This window comes from Notechis scutatus, chromosome 6, assembly GCF_049901735.1.
Source record: "Notechis scutatus isolate UNSWTSFEM ecotype Mainland chromosome 6, rNotScu1.2, whole genome shotgun sequence".
Lineage (NCBI taxonomy): Eukaryota > Metazoa > Chordata > Lepidosauria > Squamata > Elapidae > Notechis > Notechis scutatus.
The window spans coordinates 70,913,922-70,938,039 of record NC_142014.1 but is presented as its reverse complement, the minus strand read 5'-3'; the positions used below and the strand labels follow the sequence as shown (position 1 = coordinate 70,938,039).

General features: G+C 38.7%; 1 protein-coding gene and 1 pseudogene across 1 annotated transcript in view; both read left to right on the top strand.

The window, feature by feature from the left end:
- LOC148130244 (lamina-associated polypeptide 2-like) overlaps positions 1–718 on the top strand; it is a 945-nt pseudogene extending 227 nt beyond the window's left edge.
- The window catches only part of LOC113425670 (1-phosphatidylinositol 4,5-bisphosphate phosphodiesterase zeta-1-like), a 43,799-nt gene extending 22,849 nt beyond the window's left edge, over positions 1–20,950 (top strand). Inside the window, exons 8-13 of the mRNA XM_087969073.1 lie at positions 4,646–4,802; positions 6,285–6,401; positions 12,558–12,730; positions 16,156–16,288; positions 17,039–17,188; positions 20,763–20,950. Coding sequence (XP_087825199.1) covers positions 4,646–4,802; positions 6,285–6,401; positions 12,558–12,730; positions 16,156–16,288; positions 17,039–17,188; positions 20,763–20,860 — 828 coding nt within the window. The 3' untranslated portion in view covers positions 20,861–20,950. The remainder of the gene's footprint in view (positions 1–4,645; positions 4,803–6,284; positions 6,402–12,557; positions 12,731–16,155; positions 16,289–17,038; positions 17,189–20,762) is intronic.
- The last annotated feature ends 3,168 nt before the right edge of the window (positions 20,951–24,118 follow it).

Sequence of the window (24,118 nt, the reverse complement as noted above, 5' to 3'; positions counted from 1 at the left end):
GTCTCAGGACGAACCCGAAGATCTAATATTCTCACAACCGGCTAATGAGACAGAAACTATTCCTGTCCCTCGTATGTTTGCTGATTTAGTACAAAATCAATGGGCATCAGCAGCATCCTACCCAGCCCCAACAGGGTACGATAAACGATATTATAATTTAGCACCAGAGTTTACAAATTTTCTCAAAACGCTGGAGGTGGATGAGCCTATTGTGGCACTGGCTTCTTCTTCAACTTTTCCCAACGAGGCCGAGGAAGCCCTGAGACCGGAGGAAAAGAGAGCAGAGTTGGTACTCCGTAGGGCGCACGTTTCTGACGCCCGGGCCATTAGGGCAGCTACAGCTGCGTCTTTTTTCACACGGTCCTCCCTATGATGGCTCTTCCACTTGAGGGATATATTGCCGGCGTCAAATGTCAGAGCCCACCAGGACATTGCTAAGATTATTGCAGCGGCAGAATTCTCTGCCGACGCCACATATAATGCAGTCAAATTCTCGTCTAGAGCCATAGCATCTCACATATCAGCACGGAGACTGCTATGGCTCAGACACTGGCAGGCGGATACCAAGCATAAATGCAAGCTGGCATCAGCCCCAATATTGGGGGATAAATTATTTGGCAGTGTCTTAGAGCCTCTGCTTATTGAGAATAGGAACAAGAAAAAAGTGCTTCCCCCTCTTTTTTGGAGGTCTGAAAACAGAACGCCCCAGTCGTTTTGAAGGGGTTCCTTTCGGACCTACTATCAAGACCCATACGCTCCCAGATCGCAGAGAACATCAGGCTACAGGCCCAGTTTTAGACAGGATAGGTTGGAATCTTCCAATAGAGGTCAGCGGGCAGGCCAGAACAGAAGAAACCCCAGAGGTACTGGAGGGTGATTTTTTTGTTGCCCCAAGTGAGTCCTTGACAGCAGCTCCCGTTGGAGGGTGGCTAAAATTGTTTGCTGATCAATGGGACAATTCCACCTCTGATGTGTGGGTCAGGGACAGTGTTAGGTTTGGTTTGGTGCTAGAGTTTCAATCCTCCCCCGAACTTTTTCATTAGGAGCCCTAGGTCCACGGACCCCATTAAGAGAGCGTTGAGGCTATCAATCATCTTCTGCATATTCGGGTCATTAGAGAGGTCCCATCTGAACAACAGGATCAAGGCTGTTACTCTCTATTGTTTGTGGTTCCAAAGAGTTCGGGGGGTTGGAGGGCAATTCTGGACCTCAAACGTTTGAACAGATCATTGGTTTATCGAAAATTCAAGATGACTACTCTCCAGTCCATTCTGCTCAGCATCAGAGAGAATGATGTCCTGACCTCTATAGATCTGACAGAGGCTTATCTACATATACCAATTAGACCTGCTCACTACAAGTATCTCAGATTTTGCTATTGTGATGAGCACTATGAATATATCGCCCTACCATTCGGTCTGGCTTCGGCCCGTAGGACCTTTACCAAGGTCCTGGCAGCTTTGGCTGCCTCCTCAGGATCAAATCTATTCGTTTACAATGTTATCTGGATGATATTTTAATTTTGTCATCTTCCAGACATCAAGCAAATTTGGATACCAAGATTACTCTGGAGACCCTTCAAGGTCACAGCTTTTCCATAAATTGGGATAAAAGCCATTTGACCCCCTGAACTAGGTTAGTTCATTTAGGGGCAGTGATAGATACTGTGGAGGGCAAGGTTTTTCTCTCTCAGGACAGGCTGAATAGCATCCAGTCTTTGGCCAGAGAGATCAGAGCCTTAAAGAGGGTTTCCCTGGCAGTTGTCTCAACTGTCAGGGAAACTGATTTCTTTTATTTCCATTGTGCCTTGGGCTCGATTCCATTCTAGAGATCTGCAATGTTTCCTGCTACCTTTCCAACGATCTGGAAGAGCCACTTCCAATGTCCGGATAAAGGTACCGCACAATGTTCTCCGATCGCTCCGCTGGTGGTCAGAAAACACGATAAACAAGGGATGTTCTTTCAAGGAACCTTGCAGAGCAACGATCACAACCGATGCCAGCCTGGTAGGATGGGGAGCTCACTTCCAATCCCACACTGCACAGGGAATTTGGACTATTTCCGAACAATCACAAAGCATCAACCTGTTGGAGCTGCGAGCAGTTCATCTGGTGTTACGCAGTTTTCTACCCCTTTTCCAATCACACCACATTCTGGTCTTGACAGACAATATCACAACCAAGGCCCACATAAACAGACAGGGGGGTACCCACTCCAAACTTCTGATGCGGGAGACAGCAAGGTTGTTCAAGTGGGCCAAGGCCAATCTGTTGTCACTCAAGGCAGAGCACATAGCAGGGGCCTTAAACACACAAGCGGACTGGCTCAGCAGGGCCACGATAGATCAGGCAGAGTGGCGCCTACACCCGTCTGTCTTCCAGGAAGCAGTGCGGAGGTTTGGGCAACCAGTGATCGATCTATTTGCCTCTCCCGGCAACGCCCAATTGCTCCGGTATATTTCAAGGTACCCGACTCAGGGGGTGGAGGCCGAAAATGCCCTGTGATGTCAGTGGCCTCCCGGACTTCTATATGCGTTTCCTCCACTTCCTGTAATACCCAGGTTGAACCAAAAGTTTTTGGAGGAACGAGTGGAATTGATATTGGTCACCCCTTACTGGCCCAGGCGAACATGGTTCGCTGACTTACAGGACCTGTCGAGCCAACCACCTTGGAAAATTCCACCGTCGAGGGTTTCCCTCTCGCAAGGGCCGGTACTTCACCCGGACCCACAATGGCTCAGCCTAGCTGTATGGAGGTTGAGCGGAGCCGTTTAAGGACCCAACAGATTTCAGAGGATGCCATTGCCACCATACAAGCATCCAGAAGGTCCTCAACAAATCATATATACAAGGCTACGTGATCATCTTTCTGTCGCTGGTTCTGGGGGTCTAAAATCGATCCAACTGTTCCATCAATAGGACAATTATTGGACTTTTTATAGGAGGGGTTGACCAAGGCCCTATCTCCAAATACTTTACTCAGACAGGTGGCGGCCTTAGCCTCATTGATATCCTGGGGTGACCTTCATTCCATAGCGCACCATCCACATGTCTGCAGCTTTCTTAAGGGTGCTGCAAACTTATGACCTCCTGTAATTCACCACTATCCCACTTGGGAGCTCAACAAGGTGTTAACCGCACTTACATATGGCCCGTTCGAGCCTTTAAGAACCACTAGTCTCAAATTCCTGACATATAAGGTGGTCTTCTTAATTGCGATCACATCAGCAAGGAGGACTTCCGAATCAGCAGGATTGTCGATGAGAAAGGACCTGTGCATGTTTCATGCAGACAGTGTGGGTCTCAGATTGGATCCATCGTTCACCCCTAAAGTAAATTCAGCCTTCCACAGAGCGCAGGAGTTGGTGCTTCCAAATTTTTGTCTGAAACCATCTCATAGACTGGAGCATCAATGGCATCGACTTGACATTCGAAGGGCGTTGAGCATCTATCTAGACCACACGGCGGCATTTTGAAAATCTGAGGCTCTATTCCTATCCTTCAACCCATCCACTTTAGGACACAAGGTGTCATCGACGACCATTGGTAGATGGTTGAGAGCCACCATAGCTAAAAGTTACGAATGCCAGTCCATCTCAGTTCCTAAGGGCATTACAGCCCACTCGACAAGGAGTGCGGCAACATCAGCAGCATGGGCCACAAGGGCTTCCATAGACGAAATCTGCAGAGCGGCAACTTGGGCTTTACCATCTCCCTTTGTCAGAAATTATAAAATTGATGTCTACACCTCAGCGGATGCTTCATTTGGCAGAGGACTCCTGCAGAGGGTCCACAGAGATTAGGAGTGGATTTTGATCCAGACGGAGTCCCTCCCTAAGGATAGGCCAAGCTTTGGTATGTCCCACTTCTGGATGCTCTGAACAGCTCATGGGAGAAAGGGCGTTGGTACTTACCTGATACGCCCGTTCTCTGTGAGCTATGAAGAGCATCCAGCCCCACCCATTTCTTTCTATCTGGTGGGGTTCCCTTCTGGTCAGAGATCTAGATTAGGTGATGAGTTCCAGACTTTGGCACTCAGTCTTCGTAAAACTGGGGGACGCTGGGGAGGTGTCCCGTGGAGGAGAAGGAGCGTCCTGGAGTTTTAATCCCAGCCTTTCCAGAAGAGACTGAAGCACCTCCCACTTCTGGATGCTCTTCACAGCTCACAGAGAACGGGTGTATCAGGTAAGTACCAACGCCCTTTCTGCATGTCTGCTATCTTTTAAGTTCAAGCAGGGCTGCCTCTTATTATATTTACATTTATAAGGATTTTTTTAGTCTATATCTAGTTTTGTATAAATACTTCAGTAAACCTTTGTTATGATTAACTAATTGAGCTTCTTAAATTGTTTAAGATTATAGCAAGTTGATTGTTGGGCTTTAAATGATTCCAGGGTTTTTGTGTTGGAATGGATTGAGAGTGTGATATGGAAAATTGAATTCAAATAAATCCAATTTCACAATCTAATCTTCTGTAGTGTTCCAAGCTAAAGTCTATTTTAGGAGGATGGGGCAATATTAATAGAAGTATTTTTTTTCTCTTTAAGGATTGTCAACCAAAAGTATCTGATATCCTTGTATAGATGTTGATAGTATGGTAAAAAGATAATTAAATAATTATTCAATTGTTATCTCATTACTAATAGATAAGGAAAATAAAGATTGCCTTGGCATTGTCGGAACTTGTGATATATACTAAATCTCAAAAATTTACAAGCTTTGAAGATTCAAGAAAAAACCAGCGTTTTTATGAAACTAATTCAATTGGTGAGGCAAAAGCTCGAAAGCTGGTAAAACTGAAAGGTAATTTTTGGCATTCAGACCAATAAAATAGATGGTGTTGGGTTTTTTCCTTGCTTAGGCATCAGAGCAATAATGTGCTTTATTAAACAATTTCCCCTAGGCTGGGAGGACATGGAATGTTTCTAGTCTCCGTTCAGTTCTCTGCTGCAGATTTGCTTCATAGTACCTAATTGGTTGCTACAGTTTGCCTCTGCTGAACTATGGAAAGAAAGAAGTAAATAAGTGTTTCTTGCCCATTTTTGTTCATTTTAAATAATTAAACATAGGTTATTAGTGCACAACTAATGTGATGCACTGAACAATACACTGACCATTGGGTTTTTTCAGCCCAATTCAAAGTGGAAACAATTCAAATATGGGAGTTGTCTTTTCTTATGCCTGTTTCTGTGCCTAGTCCCTTATCCAATTTTTATACCTAAAAAGCAGGTTATTATTACCTGCTTGCTGCTAATCCTGCTTAAAGTGCTTCTAAACTCAGATTGAGAATATTTATTTTAACTTTTTCTTCTGATCCAAAGCCAAAGCATTGGGCATGCAATACAGATAAGACTTCACATGATATTATACTGTAGATGCTTTGTTTCTACTGCTTCCATAGTAGAATCTGCTGATACAGATGAAGAATGTACTATGTTGTAAGCAAACTGCCTTATGCTTTTGTACTTTTTTTTTTAAAGCATGTTAAAATGGTGCATTTTATTTTGAGGAAAAACCATCATAAGAGTCCAAACCAGGCTGTGCTCCTTACTGAGATAGTATCATCCCTGCTAAATTGTTTTCTGTTGTTGTAAAGTTGCTTGCATGGTATAGCACCCATTGAGGCAAATAACAATGTCAGAGAGCTACAATAGGAACTGTTAGACTATGCTCTGGACTGAAAGCAAGTTGTTAGTTGCTTCTTCTTCAAATAAACATGACTATACATAATTATATATACATATAGTCTGAAGAATCCAGCATGTGGAATGTCTCTGATTGATTGGATGACCTATATATTTTGGTTATGGTAACCACATAGAGGGATCATACAGTAATCAATTAGAAATATCTAATAAAATGAAAACATGTATCTGAGATGAATAAATGTCTTCTTTTTAGTGATCATATTATATTTCTTCATGCAATGTGTGTTTATGCACAGGTGTAGATATGCCTTTAAGTTGATTGTGTCACTTGATTATGTTTAGATTTTAGATTATTTTATTATTAATGTTTAATTTTGGAAAATGAAGAAACAATTATAAATATAAATAATACTTGACATACAAAAACATGGAATGAAGGTTGCAAATCAAGTAGTAATTTGGATTTACACCAATATTTCCAATATTCAAAATTTTCACACCAGTATTTTTGTTAAATCTGCTCATAATAGGTATCAAAATGTTTTGAACATGTCCATAAAGTTATTTTAGTTGTTCTGTAAAACTGGCTATTCTTAATGCCTTTCGATAATGCAGTATTACATGCGTCTTTTTATAGCAAATGAATTTGTTCAACATACTCTCAGATTTCTCACAAGAATATATCCTAGAGGAATTCGAACCAACTCTTCTAATTATAATCCTCAGGAATTTTGGAACATTGGGTGTCAGATGGGTAAGTGTTTTAAGATTATTACCTTTTGCTTATATTTTTCTTCATATTGCATAGTAATGTAAATGTATTTAAATTACCTTTCAGTATAAGCATGTCTTCTAGCATTCTTTTATAACTAACACAAATTCAAAAAAGGGAGGGAGGAAAGAAATCTGCATGTGGAAGAGGGAAACTCTGTGGATGTAAAACATGGAATAATGGATTTGGGAGGGACCTTGGAGTAATCCCAGGAGTCTCCATGCAGTGCAGGGTCTGCATGGAGGCTCCGGGAGGGGGAAAAACGGGCCTTCTGGAAGTCTGGAAACGGGCCTGTTTCTGGCTCCCGGAGGGCCTCCAGAGGCCGGGGAAGGCTGTTTTCGCACTCCCAGAGGCCCAGGAGAGGCCTCCAGACCCTTGGGAGGGCGAAAAACAGCCCTCCTGGAAGTCATGAAACGGGCCTGTTTCCAGATTCCAGTGGACCTCCAAAGCCTGGGCGAGGCTGTTTTTGCCCTATCAGAGGCCAAAGGGTGGCCTCTGGACCCTTAGGAAGATGAAAACGGCCTCTTCCAGGTTCTGGAGGCCCACTGGGAGCTGGAAACCGGAAGCTCTGGTAGGCCACACCCAACATGGCCATGCTCACCCAGCAACCGGGCAGCGAACCAGTTGCTGGGATTTTTTAATCCCACCCCTGGTCATATTGTGGTATGAATGGAGTGATTGGTCTTCCAACAACTAGTGTAGAGCTTCCTCTCTTTCTTTAGAGATTATTGGAGGATTCCAGCACTAAAATCTAACTTCATATAGTAAGTAATATCAGGAATTAGAATAGCTTTCTCATTTGCCTTTAGAGTCTTCAGACAGTGCTTCTGAAAGAACATGAGTAGTGCATATATTTTACCTAAGAGGAAACTTCCAGGCAATAATTAATCTTTATCTGTTTCAACCTAAGCTTTAAAGTGTGCATTTCTTAGATTCTTATATGAAGTTGCAAGAGTTCTATATTTAAAGTAACTTTGCTGACCTTCCTCTGTGCAGATTTATTCTTTTCTTAGAAATGTGTAGAGCAGAGAAAGGAATCTACCTTTGTTCTTGCATTTCTCCTCTTCTGTCTAGGCTACATAGAGTTCGCTTTTCACTTCACTTTGTAGCCTCTTCTGCCTTGTACATTGACTGCATATATAATGTGGTTGAAACAAATTAGATTTGGAAGATCATACTTACTTTTATGAAAATTGTGGCACCCAGACTACCACTCCCTCACAACACAACACAATACAACACATACCACTTTGGCAGTAGCAATTATTTTTTGCATATATCATCACACCGCTATAAAGAAATGAAAAAGCACAGATGAATTCTGGATAGCAGACATGAATAACTGTGCAAGTAGCATTCTTCCAGTAGAGAAGTCTACAGCCGATTGCGAGAACTACTGTGCAGGTAGTCTTCAACTTACAAGCACAATTGTTTCTGTTGCTAAGTGAAACATTTGTTGAGTGAATTTTGCCTCATTTTATAACCTTTCTTGCGACAGTTGTTAAGTGAATTATTGCAGTTGTTAAGTTAATAATATGATTAAATGAATCTGATTTCCCCTTGACTTTGCTCGCAATAGGTGATTATGTGACCTCAGGACACTGCAACTATCATAAATATGAGTTGCCAAGGGTCTGAATTTTGATCACATGACCATGGGGATACTACAATGGTCATAAGTATGAAAAATTGTCATAAGTCACTTTTTTCAGTGCTACGGTAACTTTGAATGGTTACTAAATGAACTGTAGTAAGTTAAGGACTACCTATATTTTGATTAAAAATTTATTTCTGGATATAATTAACTGGTTAGTTGTGCTGTTAGGTTTAGGTAAGGGGAAGGAATGGTACAGCATATATTATGCATTGAAAAGTCTAGGACTTAATAGTTAGCAATTTCATGAAGGTCTGGAAAACATTTCTGTTTTAGACTTCTGAAGAACGGGTTATTAGTGTAATACTAATCTGAATAGACCAAGAAGTTATGACATAATGGATAATGGTTCATGAATACATAATGGTTCATGAATACAGGATAATATGTCAATATACAGTATATTTCATGGGCATTTCATTTCTGAGCAGTAAGGCTGAGGCTACAGTGCTTATTTGGGGTTCAGTTTCTTTGAAACAAGATCATTGAAGATTAATTGCCTTTTGGTGATAGTTACATATATACACAGATATGCAAGTAGAGCATAAGAGCTTCATAATATTAGCATTCTGATAGATTTTTGTTATACCCCATTTGATTTCTCATAAGTAAAATTACTGGTAGATGTAGACATAGAAAGCCTTCTCAAAAATTATAGAAAAAGAAAAAGTTTTCTGAAAAAGTTGTTAAATTCCTCTCTAAATCTCTTTACAAGAGTTTGTTCGGCTGTCTGTTTGCTTGCTTATTTGCTTATTCATTCAACTTAACTACCTATTCATTCACCAAGCAACTCTGGACATTTTAGACAATTATCTTAGAACAGTTGCAGGCAATCTATATTCTATGAGCCATGTAGAACCTAACTATCTTGTTTGTTTGTTAAGTTAAAGGTCTCTACCTCATCATTTTCCAGCAGAAAATAAACTTTCGTGTAGATTTAACTCACAGCTTTGTATAGCATCTGTGTGTGTCATGTATGCTATCATAAAGGCTCACAGTCTTTTAGGGGAATGTTGCTGCTTCAGCACTGTAGACCATTGACAGCCTTGCTAGGTAGATCAGAACCAAAAAAAAAAAAAAAACCAATTCCACAGGAAGACTGAGAATAGTTATAATAACATAATCTACTAAGTTTAATTGTGGTATAATTCCTCCTATATATTACAGCAAGAAATTTAATTAGAGAGATGTCTATCTGAGTTACTTCCAAATATTATATGTCTGTTGTGTGCTTAAACTATGTTTCACTCCCTATTGTCATAAAGATCTTAGCCATCTCTAAGTAATATCTCTAAGATTATTCTCTACAATCACACATTAATAATTTAATATTTGGATTATTGTCTTGTGCTTTATGTGGTGCTAATGTCATCTTTGGTTCAGAAATTACAGCTGATGTAGAATGACGTACCAAGAGTGTTAAGAAGGATACCTCAGTATATCATATATAACAGCATTGGGGAATTTGTGCTAACCATTTACTACCGTGTTTCTCATATAATAAGGCTGGGTCTTATTTTTTTTTAAGCCCTGAAAAAATGGCTAGGCCATCTTTTCGGGGGTGACTTAATTCCCCCCCCCCCTTGCATCTTCGGGCGGGCGGCGACAGCTTGGATGATGGTGGGGCACTTCGTATCGGGTCAACACAGGCAGCACCATATCCGGGTGTGCAACAAAAGTACTTCCTAACGGCAAGACTCCCCACCATTCCCCCCCATTTCGCATGTTTTAATATAGGCCTTAATTTGGGGGGAGGGGCTTAATTTCATTTCATGCCTATAAAATATGCTGGGACTTCCTATTGGGGGAGGCCGTATTGTTGGAAAAACAGGGTAGGAACTGCTAGTTTAGGATTTTGCTATTGGCATAACAGGCTTTTTCATTCTTTTCATTCTTTTAATTGAGTAGCCATTTTAAAATGCTTTGTTTTATTGTTCCTTTAATGTTTTGAAACTTGTTTTAATTATAGGTTACCCTGAACTATTAAGTGAGCAAGTAGCATTCATCTACTCTAAAAATAAATTTAAAAGCCAAGACATTTTATAATCAAATTGCCTGGTAGAATGTTTTTGTGTCTTAGACCCAGGTGGCCAATGATTACCTACTATTTGTAGGGTGATTTTATATGTGCTCTGTGGCAGAAATATGGTGCCTACTCTCTAGAACAAGGCTAACATGACTGGAGGAGGAATTCTGGGAGTTGTAGTCCACAAGTCTTAAAGCTGTCAAGTTTGAAGACCTCTGCTCTAGAATGTTTCTGCAAAAGTCAAACCAGATGGAGTCTAGTTTGGACTCATCTCTGCACACAGACCGTTTTTGAATATTCTTCTCTGAATATGGACTGGATGGCATGAAAACTAAGTGCAACTCTCTTGAAAATTATACTTAGATATTATGTCTTACCAATTTTGTTGAGTAAAGTGAAATTTTTAGCTTGGTGAATGACAAAGGCTTCTTTCAAAATGAAACTCAGGTTTTAGGAATTAGACAAAGCAAGCATACTCATTCTCTCTTTAAGAATATGGTGTAAATTTTACTGGGAGAGTGGAGGGGGGTTATTTATTTCCAATGAAATATTTTATTTTGTAAAATTGTATAATTGTATCATTTTTTTAATTTAATACATAGCTTAAGTTTAATTATTCAAAGTATTTTATTTCTTGCCTAACCCTAAACCAATGAAATTAGCTTTATTTGAGATGCAGTTGCCTAAATTCATTCCAGCATTTTAGGGATCATTATCTGAGAATCCCTTCATTAGAAAAAAGTGGGCTGAAAATTGTTTATTTAATAAAACATAAATGTAGCTATATAGATAGGAAATAGAAATTGATTCCAAATGGCAATAATCCTTGTGAAGAAAATCATAGAAATGTAGTTGATTACAAATTAGTACTAATAAATGCAATTAGATTGCATTTATAGCTTCAATATCATAGGCAGCAATAATTCTACATTTTCCATTGGTCAGAACCAGAAGGCATCCTTACTTCCCACTCAGATTGAGACTATCCTGCTCTGTTGTCCATACAGAATACTGAACAGCAAATTTGGAAGAGACCTTGGAGGTCTTTTAGTCAACCTCACACCCCTGCTTAAACAGGAAACCCTATAATATTCTGGACAAATGGCTGTCTAGTCTCTATCTAGAAAACCTCCAGTGATAGAGCACCAACAACTTCTAGAGGCAAGCTGTTCCACTGATTAATTGTTCTACTGATATCTTTAATGTGCAACATTCTGAGGGCCTTGATTTGTGGCTCCTTTGACAGACATGCCAGCTCCACCTAACATAATTCACTATGTGAAAATGTGGCATGCCTAATACTTTGGTCACTCCATTGCACGGCTTGTTTTAGTTTTTATTTTCCATCATACCATCAGTTCAGTGGTGGGATTCAACTTTTTTTTACTACCAGTTCTGTGGGTGTGGCGTGGTGGGCATGGCAGGGGAAGGATACTGTAAAATCTTCAGTCAGCGGTGGGATTTGCCGGTTCTCCGAACTACTCAAAATTTCCGCTACTGGTTCTCCAGAACTGGTCAGAACCTGCTGAATACCCACCTCTGCATCAGCTAGCTGAACTTTTGTTTTTGTTTTTATACTTTGAAATTATGGCTTGTTTGGTTGATTGTTCAACATATCGACCACTCGATAGCAAGCAAAAATTGAAGGGTTCCCTCATCCCTCCATGTCTCTTGGCTATTATCTTATCACTATCCAAGATGAAGCTATTGAAGAACTGGAATTTGAGAAAGGATTTAGCAGTGGAGACTGCTGTGAGAGTTATGCTATGAACCTTAAGAATGTTACACGAGCAGAGGAATCAGCAGCCACCGGGAGAAAATCTCCAGCTATGCAGTCCCAAAAGTACAAGAGATGAATTCTTTCAATTACATTTCTGATTATATGGATTAAGTCAAGGATAAGCTAGTTAATTTCAGGGTTTCGCTCCCTGGAATAGAGATTTTCAAACATTTTCTGACCATAGACTGTAGAGCCTGTTAAAAAGCAGTTCCCAAAGCCCCAGATCAAACCCTAGTGATAGAAACAAAACAAACAAAAACTTGCATAAACATACGTTATGCAAATGAATATACGTGAAACTTCTTTCACAAAATAGATAGTGCAATTACAAGCACTGGAATTGGTTTAACTTCTTTTATTTTCATTTTTTTCTGTACTGCCTGCAGTTGCATTAGTTTGTAGCCAATGATGCATATCTGGAAAAAATGTATCCATTAGAATAAGAATTTATGTGTGCTTGCTCTCTCTCTCTCTCTCTCTCTCTCTCTCTCTCTCTCCTCCCTCCCTCCCTCCCTCTGTGTGTGTGTGTGTGTGTGTGTGTGTGTGTGTGTGTGTAATATCAGGCCTTCAGTCCATTGGATTATTGGAGTCATAAATTTATCCTTTCAATGTTGAAGAACAAGTCAATATTTAAATAATTTCTAATTAACCAATTTATAAATGTTCATCTTTATACAGTGGCCTTAAATTTCCAAACACCTGGAGTACAAATGGATCTTCAAATTGGGAAATTTTCAGATAATGGTGGCTGTGGCTATATATTGAAACCTGAATTCTTAAGAAATGAAAACACACAATTTAACCTATATAATATATCTGCAGATCATCAACCAATTACACTTACAATTAAAGTAAGTTCATTTAAATTATATTATTTTTCTTTGATTTGCTTTTATAAATGCTTGTTACTGCAGCTTCCTGAGTTTTCTGCCGGAATTCTTAATAAGCAATTTTGAGCTCAAAAATTAGCTGGTGTCATTGTTCCAGGATGACCCCCATATTATTTATTTGCATATACTTACTATCTTCTTCAGAGAGTTTTATAAAATACATGATGCAGAGGTGGTATTCAGCAGGTTCTGACTAGTTCTGGAGAACCGGTAGCAGAAATTTTGAGTAGTTCGGAGAACCGACAAATACCACCTCTGACTGGTCCCGCCCCATTTATTCTCTGCCTCCTGAGTCCCAGCTGATCGGCTGAGTCTTCTTTTGTTACCCTGCACAGGAGAACGGAGCTGGACAGCAGGTTAGTGGGGTGGGGAGGGAATGGAGATTTTACAGTATCCTTCCCCTGCCGTGCCCACCAAGCTACTCCCACCAAGCCACACCAAACCTACCAAGCCACATCTATAGAACCAGTAATAAAAAAAAATTTGAATCCCACCACTGACATGATGGCATGTTTCTGAACTATGGTATAAACATGATTTCAATGTTCATATTTAAAAATGAGCCATAAGGAGATATGAATGGTTTAACATAAATAACAGATTTTAAAAGCTGATTAAAATTTTTAGTGCTTGCTTAGGTACCCACTGGTATTTGAGCTGACTATTTGGTCTGCTTTGTTATTTCTGTATACTGGTTCCTGGCTGTTACTTTATTTGTATACATATTTTTAATTTAATATGTGCTCTTCTTCCCCAAACTGATATTTTGAAAATCTTGAGTTCTAACTCTCAGAATTTGCAGCCAGTATGGCCAAAAGCTGCACTTGATTAGGAGTTCTGAGAATTCAAATCTTAATATAATTGTCAAGTGGCAGATTGAGGAAGGCTGCATACAGATCTAAGATATAAATATAGTCAAAAAGAATAAGATTTAATTTTAAGCAGACACAAATAGTACTATACAATTAATTGGATTGCTATGCCCTGGTTGCTGGATAAAATGACTTTTGGCTAAGATAATGCAGCATGGAAATAAATATATGACCCAAGCAGATAATCAGTTAAGCTTGGTGGCATCTAAACTAGAGATATTAAATGTGAGTTATAAAAATCTGGTTTACTTGAAAATAATGAAGATATAGAATTTTTGATATCTTTTTACTCGGGATAGTCTGGATTCATCTGCTCAAGTGCAGATTTTGTGGGATAGGATTAGGATCAGAGATGGTACTTCATCACATCCAGAAGATAATAAGGTGTAATATACTCACAATAAGGTATGAGTATGAATACTTTCAGACTGGTGTATTCCTAGAAGCCATTTCAGTTATGTAATTGATCCTCAGACTATTCCAACTAATCAAAAACGAATGGATGACCAGGCTTCTAAGATGATGATGTGCTGTGTTTGATGTATAAGGATTCAGATGGAAGGACATGTTCCTCTTAGCACTGTCTCATTACCTGGTTAACTTTGCCTTTTCAAAGTCCCACAGTGAAAATGTATACTGGGGAGCCTGATGACTAGAGCATTCAGTTTGGATGCTGGAAACAAGGAGAAACTTTCTGACAGTGAGAACAATCAACCAACGGAACAGCTTGCCCTCGGAAGTTGTGGAAGCGCTATCAGTTGAGACTTTCAAGAAGAGATTGGACTGCCATTTGTCAGAAATGGTGTAGGGTCTCCTGCTTGGGCGGGGGGTTGGACTAGATGACCTACAAAGTCTCTTCCAACTCTGATTATCTGTATCTGTATCTGGATATGAAAAGTCTGGTTTAATGAACACTCAGTTTATTTGTTGTGAGGTTAAATTGGTATTTTTATTTCTGAAGAAAAAAAGATAGGTGTCTAGGAAGCAATGATCTTAATTGAGCACAACAATTCCTGTCATTAGTCTGGTTTGGAATAATTCCAGAAATACTGGCTGAATGTGAAGGCTGTCAGTTACTGGCATGAATGTAGGATATCACAGTAGTCTCAATTCAATATCATATTTTTTTCTTACCCTTTATTCAGGGGTGGGATTCAAATTTTTTAACAACTGGTTCTGTGGGTGTGTCTTAGTTGGTGGCGTGCTTGGTGGTCATGTGACTGGGTGGGTGTGGCCAACTCAATATCACTCACATCGAGGCACGCATCTCCTTGCCTGGCCTCTCATGACTGTGGGGATGCTGCAACAGTCGTAAGTGTGAAAAATGGTCATAAGTCACTTTTTTCAGTGCCATTGTAATTTTGAATGGTCACACCACACAAGCAAAGTATCAGCAAAGGAGGGAAAAAAACTCCAGAGAAGTTCCTGAGACAGGAAGACTAGTCCTGCCAAGAATGTAATAAGGATTAACGGAGAGGCAGTTTCTGTAAGCAATATCAGAATGTTTCCTTCCTGCCTTCCTTACAGGATTAGGCCAGTAATTTCTTCTAACAATTGGTTCTCCGAACTGCTTAGAATGTTAACAACCAGTTCTAGAGAATAGGTGCGAACTGGTAGAATCCCAACCCTTCCTTTATTGTTTCCTTAAGTTGGCTTATTTTTCTTTATAAATTCTGGCAGAGAGAGCGCAAGATAGAGCGTGTTACAGTTTGATCACAAGTTAAGACACTGAACTGTAAGTTGAAAAGCCCAATTTTCAGTCCTGTCTTAGGCATTGAACTCAGTTGGATGACTTTGGGCAGTCACTCTCATTCAGTCCTAGAAACAAGGCAATGGCAAACCATCTTTGAAATTGCAATGAAATGATGCAGATATAAATAGAAAACAACTTCCAGCAATGAGTTCTTACTGAAGCTTAAAATATGTTGCTTTATCACAGACTTCTGCTGAGGCACCCTCTGAAACAAGTGTGCAAGAATAATTTTTGAGGGAAAATTGGGAGAAATTTTTGGCAAAGCTGACCTGGTTGGTTTCCAGTGATGGAACTATTTCTTGAGAATGACCTACTGAAGATTCATCAGCCTCCAACACTGTCAGTCTTTCCTTCAAAAAACCCTGAAGGCAGAACTTTTCTGGAGGGCTTTTGGGGCCTTGAAACCATGCTTTCTTTTGAGCTTTTGTTCAATGCCTGTGTTTTATACTCTATTCTATAGTTTTACCTTACAAGCCACTGACATTTCTGTGATTCTGGGGGAATACAATTTTGATTAAAATTAAACAAATTGCAGTTGAAAAATCAGCAAGGTACAAAGTTTAATGTAATGATTTTTTTTCACTTTTTGTCCTGGAGGCTTTAAATCCCATCTTTTCCTGCAGTACTTTATGATAGGCTTTGAAACTTTCGTAGGAAAAATATTAATGCCTGTAATAATATTAAATAATAATTAATAATAATAATAATTTTAAATGTTAGCATCCTAGTTAATGCTGGTATCTTTTCCTGCATTTATGCAGCTTATTAGTGGCCATCAGTTACCACCTAGCAACCTTTCAAGAACTAACAAAGCCGACCCTCTTGTTATACTAGAAATTTATGGCATTCCAGAAGACCAGACAAAACAACAGAGTTGTGTTGTAAAGGGCAATGGTAAGTGGATCATATAGATTCTGTCAGGCAGTGCTTCTTTAGCCTGATAGCTTCCGGATAGTTTGAATCTACAATTTCCCAGAATTTTAACTAATCTGAGTGGCATTTTATTTGGGAAAGTATGGCATACTGTCTTTAATAATCTTGGAATTTTACACATCTTAACATAATTCCCTGATCAAGAGGCAAAGCAATGAGTTTCCATTACTACAAACATCCTTGGCGTATTGGGGCTTCTCAATGTCATCTGGACAAGCCCTACCTTTCTGATACACTTTAGAAAAGTTGTTATAAATGCCCATGACTGTATACTTTTCATTAAAGATATATGAATGGACAATCCGTGAGACAGAGTGGAGATCAGTAGAATTGTGGAAATTGTTATATGCTAAACACGGTTTGTTTTCCTATCAAATGAATGTATGTTTTAGAACTGTGAGAGGTTTTCAGCAGAAGTGCAGTAGGGTGATAGCCACTGCAAAGGTGACATAAATTTGAGATCTTCATGTGAACATCACCATATCTTTTAAAGAGAATAGATGAGACTGTATTCCTCTTGATTTCATTATAACCAAAGATGTAAGCGTCAGTGATATATTTCTTGTACATTTTGAGAATCATTCAATTTTCTATTCTTTTAGTCACTTGGAATAACCAGAAAAAAGAATTGAGAAGAAATATTGACTAACACTCAGAAGATAAAGTATTTTAGGGATCATTGTTTGTCTTATATTGCTTTTTTTATTTCAGCTTTGTGTCCTAGGTGGAATCAAACATTCACATTTGATATTCGTGCTCCAGAGCTTGCCTTAGTTCGTTTTGTTGTAGAAGATCAGTTTTCTCTTGCTTCCAATTATTTCCTTGGTCAATATACGTTGCCACTTTTAAGCATAAATAGAGGTATTACACTAATTGTTTTTGTGTACAAAAAAGTGTTCCAAATCTTTATTTTTTTGTTATAACATTTCTTTTGATTAATATACTATATAAGACATAGCATACAAGACATTGTAATATTGTTTCTATTATTGCTGATTCCAGAATTGTTCAATAGCTATACTTCCCTTACTTTATGAGATTGCATGATTGAATGGTGGGTCGACTTACATTTTTTAAAAATTTCAAATATTAGAGTTATGAGCTGTACAGTTTTTTACGTAAATCAACATGCTAGTGTTAATGTGTTCTAAGCGTGTGTGTGTATGTATGTGTGTGTATATCTACACACACACACACACACACACACACACACACACACACATATATATATATATATATATGGATCTTTGGTTATTCGGGTTTTCTCCGTGTAAGATTGGAAGTATCTAGGCAGCGTTTGATGAAGTCTCATTCATCATCTTCAGGCTTCTGTCTTCAGCTCTGTGCTTCTCACTCTGAGAAGCACAGAGCTGAAGAAGAAGCCTGAAGATGATGAATGAGACTTCATCAAACGCTGCCTAGATACTTCCAATCTTACGCGGAGAAAACCCGAATAACAAGATCCACATACAAATACCATGAGAACCTCAGAAAACAAATATATATATATATATATATATATATATATATATATATATATATATATATATATATATATATATATATATATATATATATATATATATATATATTCATAGATTTTCATGGGTACAGGTATGCAGGTCTTGGTGTGTTTGGGACTTTTCCCATGTAAGATTAAGAGTATCTTGGCAACATTTCGATGAGGTCCCACTCACCATCTTCAGGCTGGTGCTTTCAGCTTTGTCCCTATGCGAGCAAAGTGTGATCGGAGCTGCCATCTCCCTATATATACTGGTGGGGAGGTTGGCTGTGTTGTCATTTCTTGATTGGTTGATGGAGTTGATGTTTGCAGATTGGCTGGCTTTTTTGTAAGAACATGTGTACTTGAGGTATTGGCTGTGTGTCTATCAGCCTCCTGTGTTGTAACAACCTGGGTAATGGGCTGTGTGATGACCTTCTGAGTTCTATTGTTTTGACATCATGGATCTTGTGCTGTAATCTCCTGGGTTATAATGACCTGGGTCATGGGCTGTGTGATGACCTTCTGAGTTCTATTGTTGTGACATCCTGGGTCTTGTGCTGTAATCTCCTGGGTTGTTGGCTTTGTTGCAACATCCTGAGGTTTTGTGGTGTAGCCTCCTGAGTTCTGTGATGTGATATCCTGAGTGGGTGGCTCTGATGTGACGTTCCGGGTTTTGGTTTGGCTCTGAGTTTGTTGGTTTTCGTGCCTGGGACTGCAGTCAGAAAAGAAGAAAATACTTCCTCCCTTTTCCAGCACCTTAAAACCACAGGACATGAAATTAATTTTGAGGGAACCAAATTAATCTCCAATACTGAACACTTCAACAAGAGAATAATCAGGGAAGCCATTGAAATAGAGAAACACCCCCATAACATGAATAAACGGGGTGATGCCTCCCGCCTACCAGACATCTGGAAACTAGCCCTTATCAACAAATGAGTCTCAGCCATGAAAACTAACACCAGACCCAAAACAACACATGACACCACCACCATTCTCCCTCACCAGATTCAAACTCAAACCCATCCCATAGACGAAAGACAACCACCCTCCACAAACCAGACCACGGCTGCATCATCAGCTGCCACACACCCCGACCCCCAAACCAAGCAAACAGACACACGCCATGAACACATATCCAGGTCTCAAACTTGGAGCTAAACCAAAACCCGGAACATCACATCACAGCCAGCCACTCAGGATATCACATCACGGAACTCAGGAGGCTACACTACAAAACCTCAGGATGTTGCAACACAGCCAACGACCCAGGAGATTACAGCACAAGACCCAGGATGTCACAACAATAGAACTCAGAAGGTCATCACACCATGACTCAGGTCATTACAACCCAGGAGATTACAGCACAAGATCCATGATGTCAAAACAATAGAACTCAGAAGGTCATCACACAGCCCATTACCCAGGTTGTTACAACACAGGAGGCTGATAGACCCACATCCAATACCTCAGGTATACATGTTCTTATGAAAAAGCCAGCCAATCTGCAAACATCAACTCCATCAACCAATCAAGAAATGACAACACAGCCAACCTCCCCACCAGTATATATAGGGAGATGGCAGCTCCGATCACACTTTGCTCACACAGGCACAAAGCTGAAAGCATCAGCCTGAAGATGGCGAGTGGGACCTCATCAAAACGTTGCCAAGATACTCTCAATCTTACACGGGAAAAGACCCAAACATGTGTTTGGGTCTTTTCCCATATAAGATTGAGAGTATCTTGGCAATGTTTCAACAAGGTCCCACTCGCATCTCCAGCCTGAAGATGGTGAGTGGGACCTCATTGAAACGTCGCCAAGATACTCTCAATCTTACACAGGAAAAGACCCAAACACGCCAGGTAATATAATCATTGAAATGGGTAATGAAATGTCTGCAAGCAAACTACAAAGCTTAGAGAGCATTGAGAACTCCACTGTTTGGATATTCTTTTTGAACAACCAGCAGCTGATTATTTTCATTTTGATTCCCATGCTATCAATACTCAACACTGCCTCTCCCAAGATTGCTTGGTTCTTTATAGGGGCAGTATATTTACTGCTTTCCTTTTTCAGTATTGCTTTTACTTTTTATCCCATTTTGAAATGGGATAATCTCTGAAATTATGGATCAGAAGAAGGAATTTTCAGTACTACATGAGAGGAGTGAACAGAGTCTGAACCAGGTGTTCGAAGATCTCAATGAGAAACATGGGATGAAGACTTTTGCTTCATGGTGGAATTCACCCTATATCAAGTCAGAGATTGCTCATAGTGCTTAGAATGAATCCCCAAGGATCTTTTCTAATCCTGCATAAAGTTTTCACAGATTAAACTGAAGACCTTTTTTATGCAGAACACGTTGAAACCATCAAATTTCCTTTCTAAGATTGTCTATAATTCCTGCATTTTTGTAATAGTTTGTAGCTAGTGTACATGTTAAAGTTTTCTACATGTACTGTATTTAACTATATTGCATTGCAAAATCCATTACAACAAGATCTTTAGAGATAAGAACAAGATTCCAGTCTTTATGCTTGTATTTTAAGTATTTCTATCGTTAATAAAGAGTAGATTTTCACAGTTGCTATTTATGGGTGACATGACTTCTGAGCAGGACTGTGCCAAATGACCAAATTCAATCAATATAAATAATTGTGCAAACTTCTGTACTAATGTAGTTGAAATTGCACTGCTTTGTTTTTCCTCTAAAATGAACAACAGTCATTGTCTTACACTGGAGCAAATAAGGAGTTGTACTAAAATACAACTTTGATAGAACCAAGTTTTTGTACTGATTTTGATGTTTCCGATTCTTTGAGGAATGTGTTTCAAACTAATACTTTACAAAATGAAGCTGTTATATATGTATCATTGTGTATTTTTCACTGTATACAATACATTAATTGATTATTATCATATTGCAGGTTATCGTCATGTTCCACTTTTTTCCAAACTTGGTGTCAGCTTACGTCCTGCTTCACTCTTTGTACATGTTTGGTACCCAAGAAATAATGTATGTTAGGATTTCTGCCTATTCCACAATAAAGATTCAGTGGTTTAATTATATTAAGCATTTGGTGTTATAATTTTTCTTCCTGAATTAATTTTATTCTGTATGTATTAAACCCGCATAAAATATACCTTGCTGAGTAAGAACAAAATCCCCCTGTTGTATTTCTAACAGATGAATACTTTTCAGATGTTTTTTTTTTTTTTTTTGGTAAATTTTATTTGAGTTTTCACAAAGAGAAAAGAAATACAAATAAAACATCTTTTTTGAAAGCAGCATAATCCCGGGTTACATTTCTTCGTACAGACGCAAATTCAGGTTCATGCTCATTTTTATATTTTATTCCATATCTTATTACTATTTTACATTTTCTACATATCTTCTCCCCTCTTTTAATTTTCTCAATTTTATTTTATTTATTTCATCTCAATTCAAATCATTATATTTATATTTTTTGTCTGTCCTGTTTCAATTGTCTATTATCTTTTCTCATTAAACAAAATTTCTCCTGTAATTACTGATTGGAGTATGACGCCTTTATATCTTTCCCCTAAAGTTGTAACACTCAATACAGTACATAACTTCCATTCGGGTTCTGCTTGGTACATTCTTAAACTACACACTGTATTCTTGAAAAAAAAAGAAGAATTTTTTTTATAAATGTATATAATTAAAACAACGTTCCATTCCAATTCAATTCTATCATTAATATTAATATTCATTAAAGTCTTAACATTTTTCACGTTACTTTTCAATTAAATATCATACTTCTGTGGGAACAATTATAAACTTTCCATAGTTAATCCCCCCCCCCATTACTTATATTTTATAAAACATTGACTAATTAAAATGTTCCCGTTCCTTCCTAATTCAATTTTCTCATTTATTTTATTTCATTTATTTTATTCACAAACATTTCACTAAATTACACTAACTATTTTATCCCTCATTCTAATCATATGTTGTTTCCAATTTTCTAAAGTTATTTATATTACAAATATAACAATACAATCTTATGTACCTTTACAGAATCCCTTTTTCAGTTAGATTTTCACCCATTATCTCTAAATAGGTCCTGTTTCTTTGTATCTTGCTCCGGACATTTGTAACTTCTTTTCCTTTCCTTCTTCCCTCTCTTCTTCTCTCTCCCCTTTTTACCCCTTTGTCTCTCTACCTCTATTTCCCTCTTCTGCATTCCCCTTTTCTGTTGCTTTCCAGTATTATACTTATTTTTTGAATTATTTTTCTTTTCTTTGGTTGTTTTTTTAAGTCTTAAATTCTCCATTCTCTTTCCCCCCTTTCCTTTTTCTTCTCCACATAGAGTTACTTGTTCATTAAAGATGGCTTCTTCTTTGTCCCAGTCTTCTTGTTTTGCAGTCTTTTCTTGTTGTTTCTCATAGTTCCAGATCTCCATTTCTAAGAATTGAAAAATGAAGCCAAAAGAACCCTTCCCTTCTTGTGCATCTTCTTTGTACTTTTTAAGTTCCATTTTCAATTCATCCAGAAGTGATGCCATTGTATAAATTTTTAAACAACCACCCGATCGATTTTAGTCATTCAAATATAATAACCAAAAATCCAAAAGTCACCAAATAATCCAAATACACGCAAGCTGTTTCTTTTTTGCTCTTTCTTTTTGTTGTTTTTTTCACTTTCTTTTCCTGGGGTTACTATTTAGTTGCAAAGTTTCAGTTAAAATGTATCTTTTAGAAGTCTTATTGAAGTTTTACTTTAGATTCTTTTAAAGTCCAGGCAGTCTCCTCCCTTTTCCAGATCCTGCTCTTATTCTTTTTCTCTCCCTTCCTGCTTATAGAAGAAAAAGTTTTTAATGTCCAGAAATCTTTATTGTCCCTTTGGCATTTTGTTTTATTTTCAGCTTAATTGGCAATTAATGCCAAAGCGGATTTTTCTGATTTCTTATTTAAGTCTCTTAGTTGTCAATATAGGGAAGGAGAGAGAAGAAAAAAAAAAGCCAAACCTTTCCCTTTTCACTTTCTTTCGCTGCTTCCGACTCTTCTTTGGGAGCGATGTTATTTTTTGTAAAATTTAAATTCCAGGGTACCTTAGTTGTTGCTTTTTCAACTTAACCCGGTCAGCCAAAACTTTCACTTCTTATCTTCCTCCTGCACGTTCTTTTCCGGTTGAGTTCTTCTTTCAGGTGGCCATTTCTGACCATCACTTCTACCGCCTTCGGGAAAGGGAGTAATGGCCAGCTGAGGAGGTGAGATGTGGCTCTCCTCGACCCTGCTGGGGGTCTCCCCCCTCTTCACCACCTCTACAGGGTGGCTTAGCCCCGAAACCAGCCGGCTTGGGGCGCTCCAGTGGCGAGCCCAGATAGAAACTGCGCACAATCGCGATTCCTGTATGTCGCTGAAGCCCTTCAAACCGGAAGTCCGATACTTTTCAGATGTATTAAAAAGAAGAAAAGTTTCCTTGATGTTTGTCCCTGCAATTTAGCATTCAATTAATTCCTGAAGTTCCATAAATATAATTCATAAATGCATTCAGCCTTATTTGGTTATCAAGATTAATTGCTACTAATTTAATCTCTATAAATTGTTTACATTAAATCAACAGCAATGATCAAGTTGTGTATCTTATGTTTTAAAATTCAGTCAATAAAGTTTATTTTCTACCTATGTATCCCCAGATATATCTTGAATGTGTAGCAAAACACTGTATATACCTCATAGATCAGGGGTGTCAAACTTGCGGCCCATGGGCCAGATGTGTCACCTGCTAGTCCTGCCCCCGCCTGGTTTAGCGAAGGGGAAAAAAGACTCGATATATCACGTAACGACGTCATGACAACACGAGTTTGAGACCCCTGTCATAGATGATAGAATACAAGTGATAATATTTTGGCTTGTAAACTGGTTCCTGTATTACAGATCCTAATTTTGATAAAATATCATGAACAGGTTTGAGATGTAACTAGGCTTTGGCTGTTTTATTGTCCAAAATGTACCCAAACTGAACAGGAAAAGCGGCAAATGGTATATCTACAACTAAAGTTTGCAATATGCATTTTTTCTGTCTTACGCCAAATTGTTACATGATAATCTTGATTACCCACAGCCATGGTAAGCAACAGAGATAAATAAAGGCCCATGTGGCATGAGATTCTGCAACAGAATGGGAGGGATGGCAAACTATGATGTGTGTCTACATTCAATACAATCGACACTAATAAATTAAGGTACAAGGAAGAAGGTTCAGGTTAGACATTAGGAGGAACTTCCTATGAGCTGCCAGCTGTCAACTGGTGGA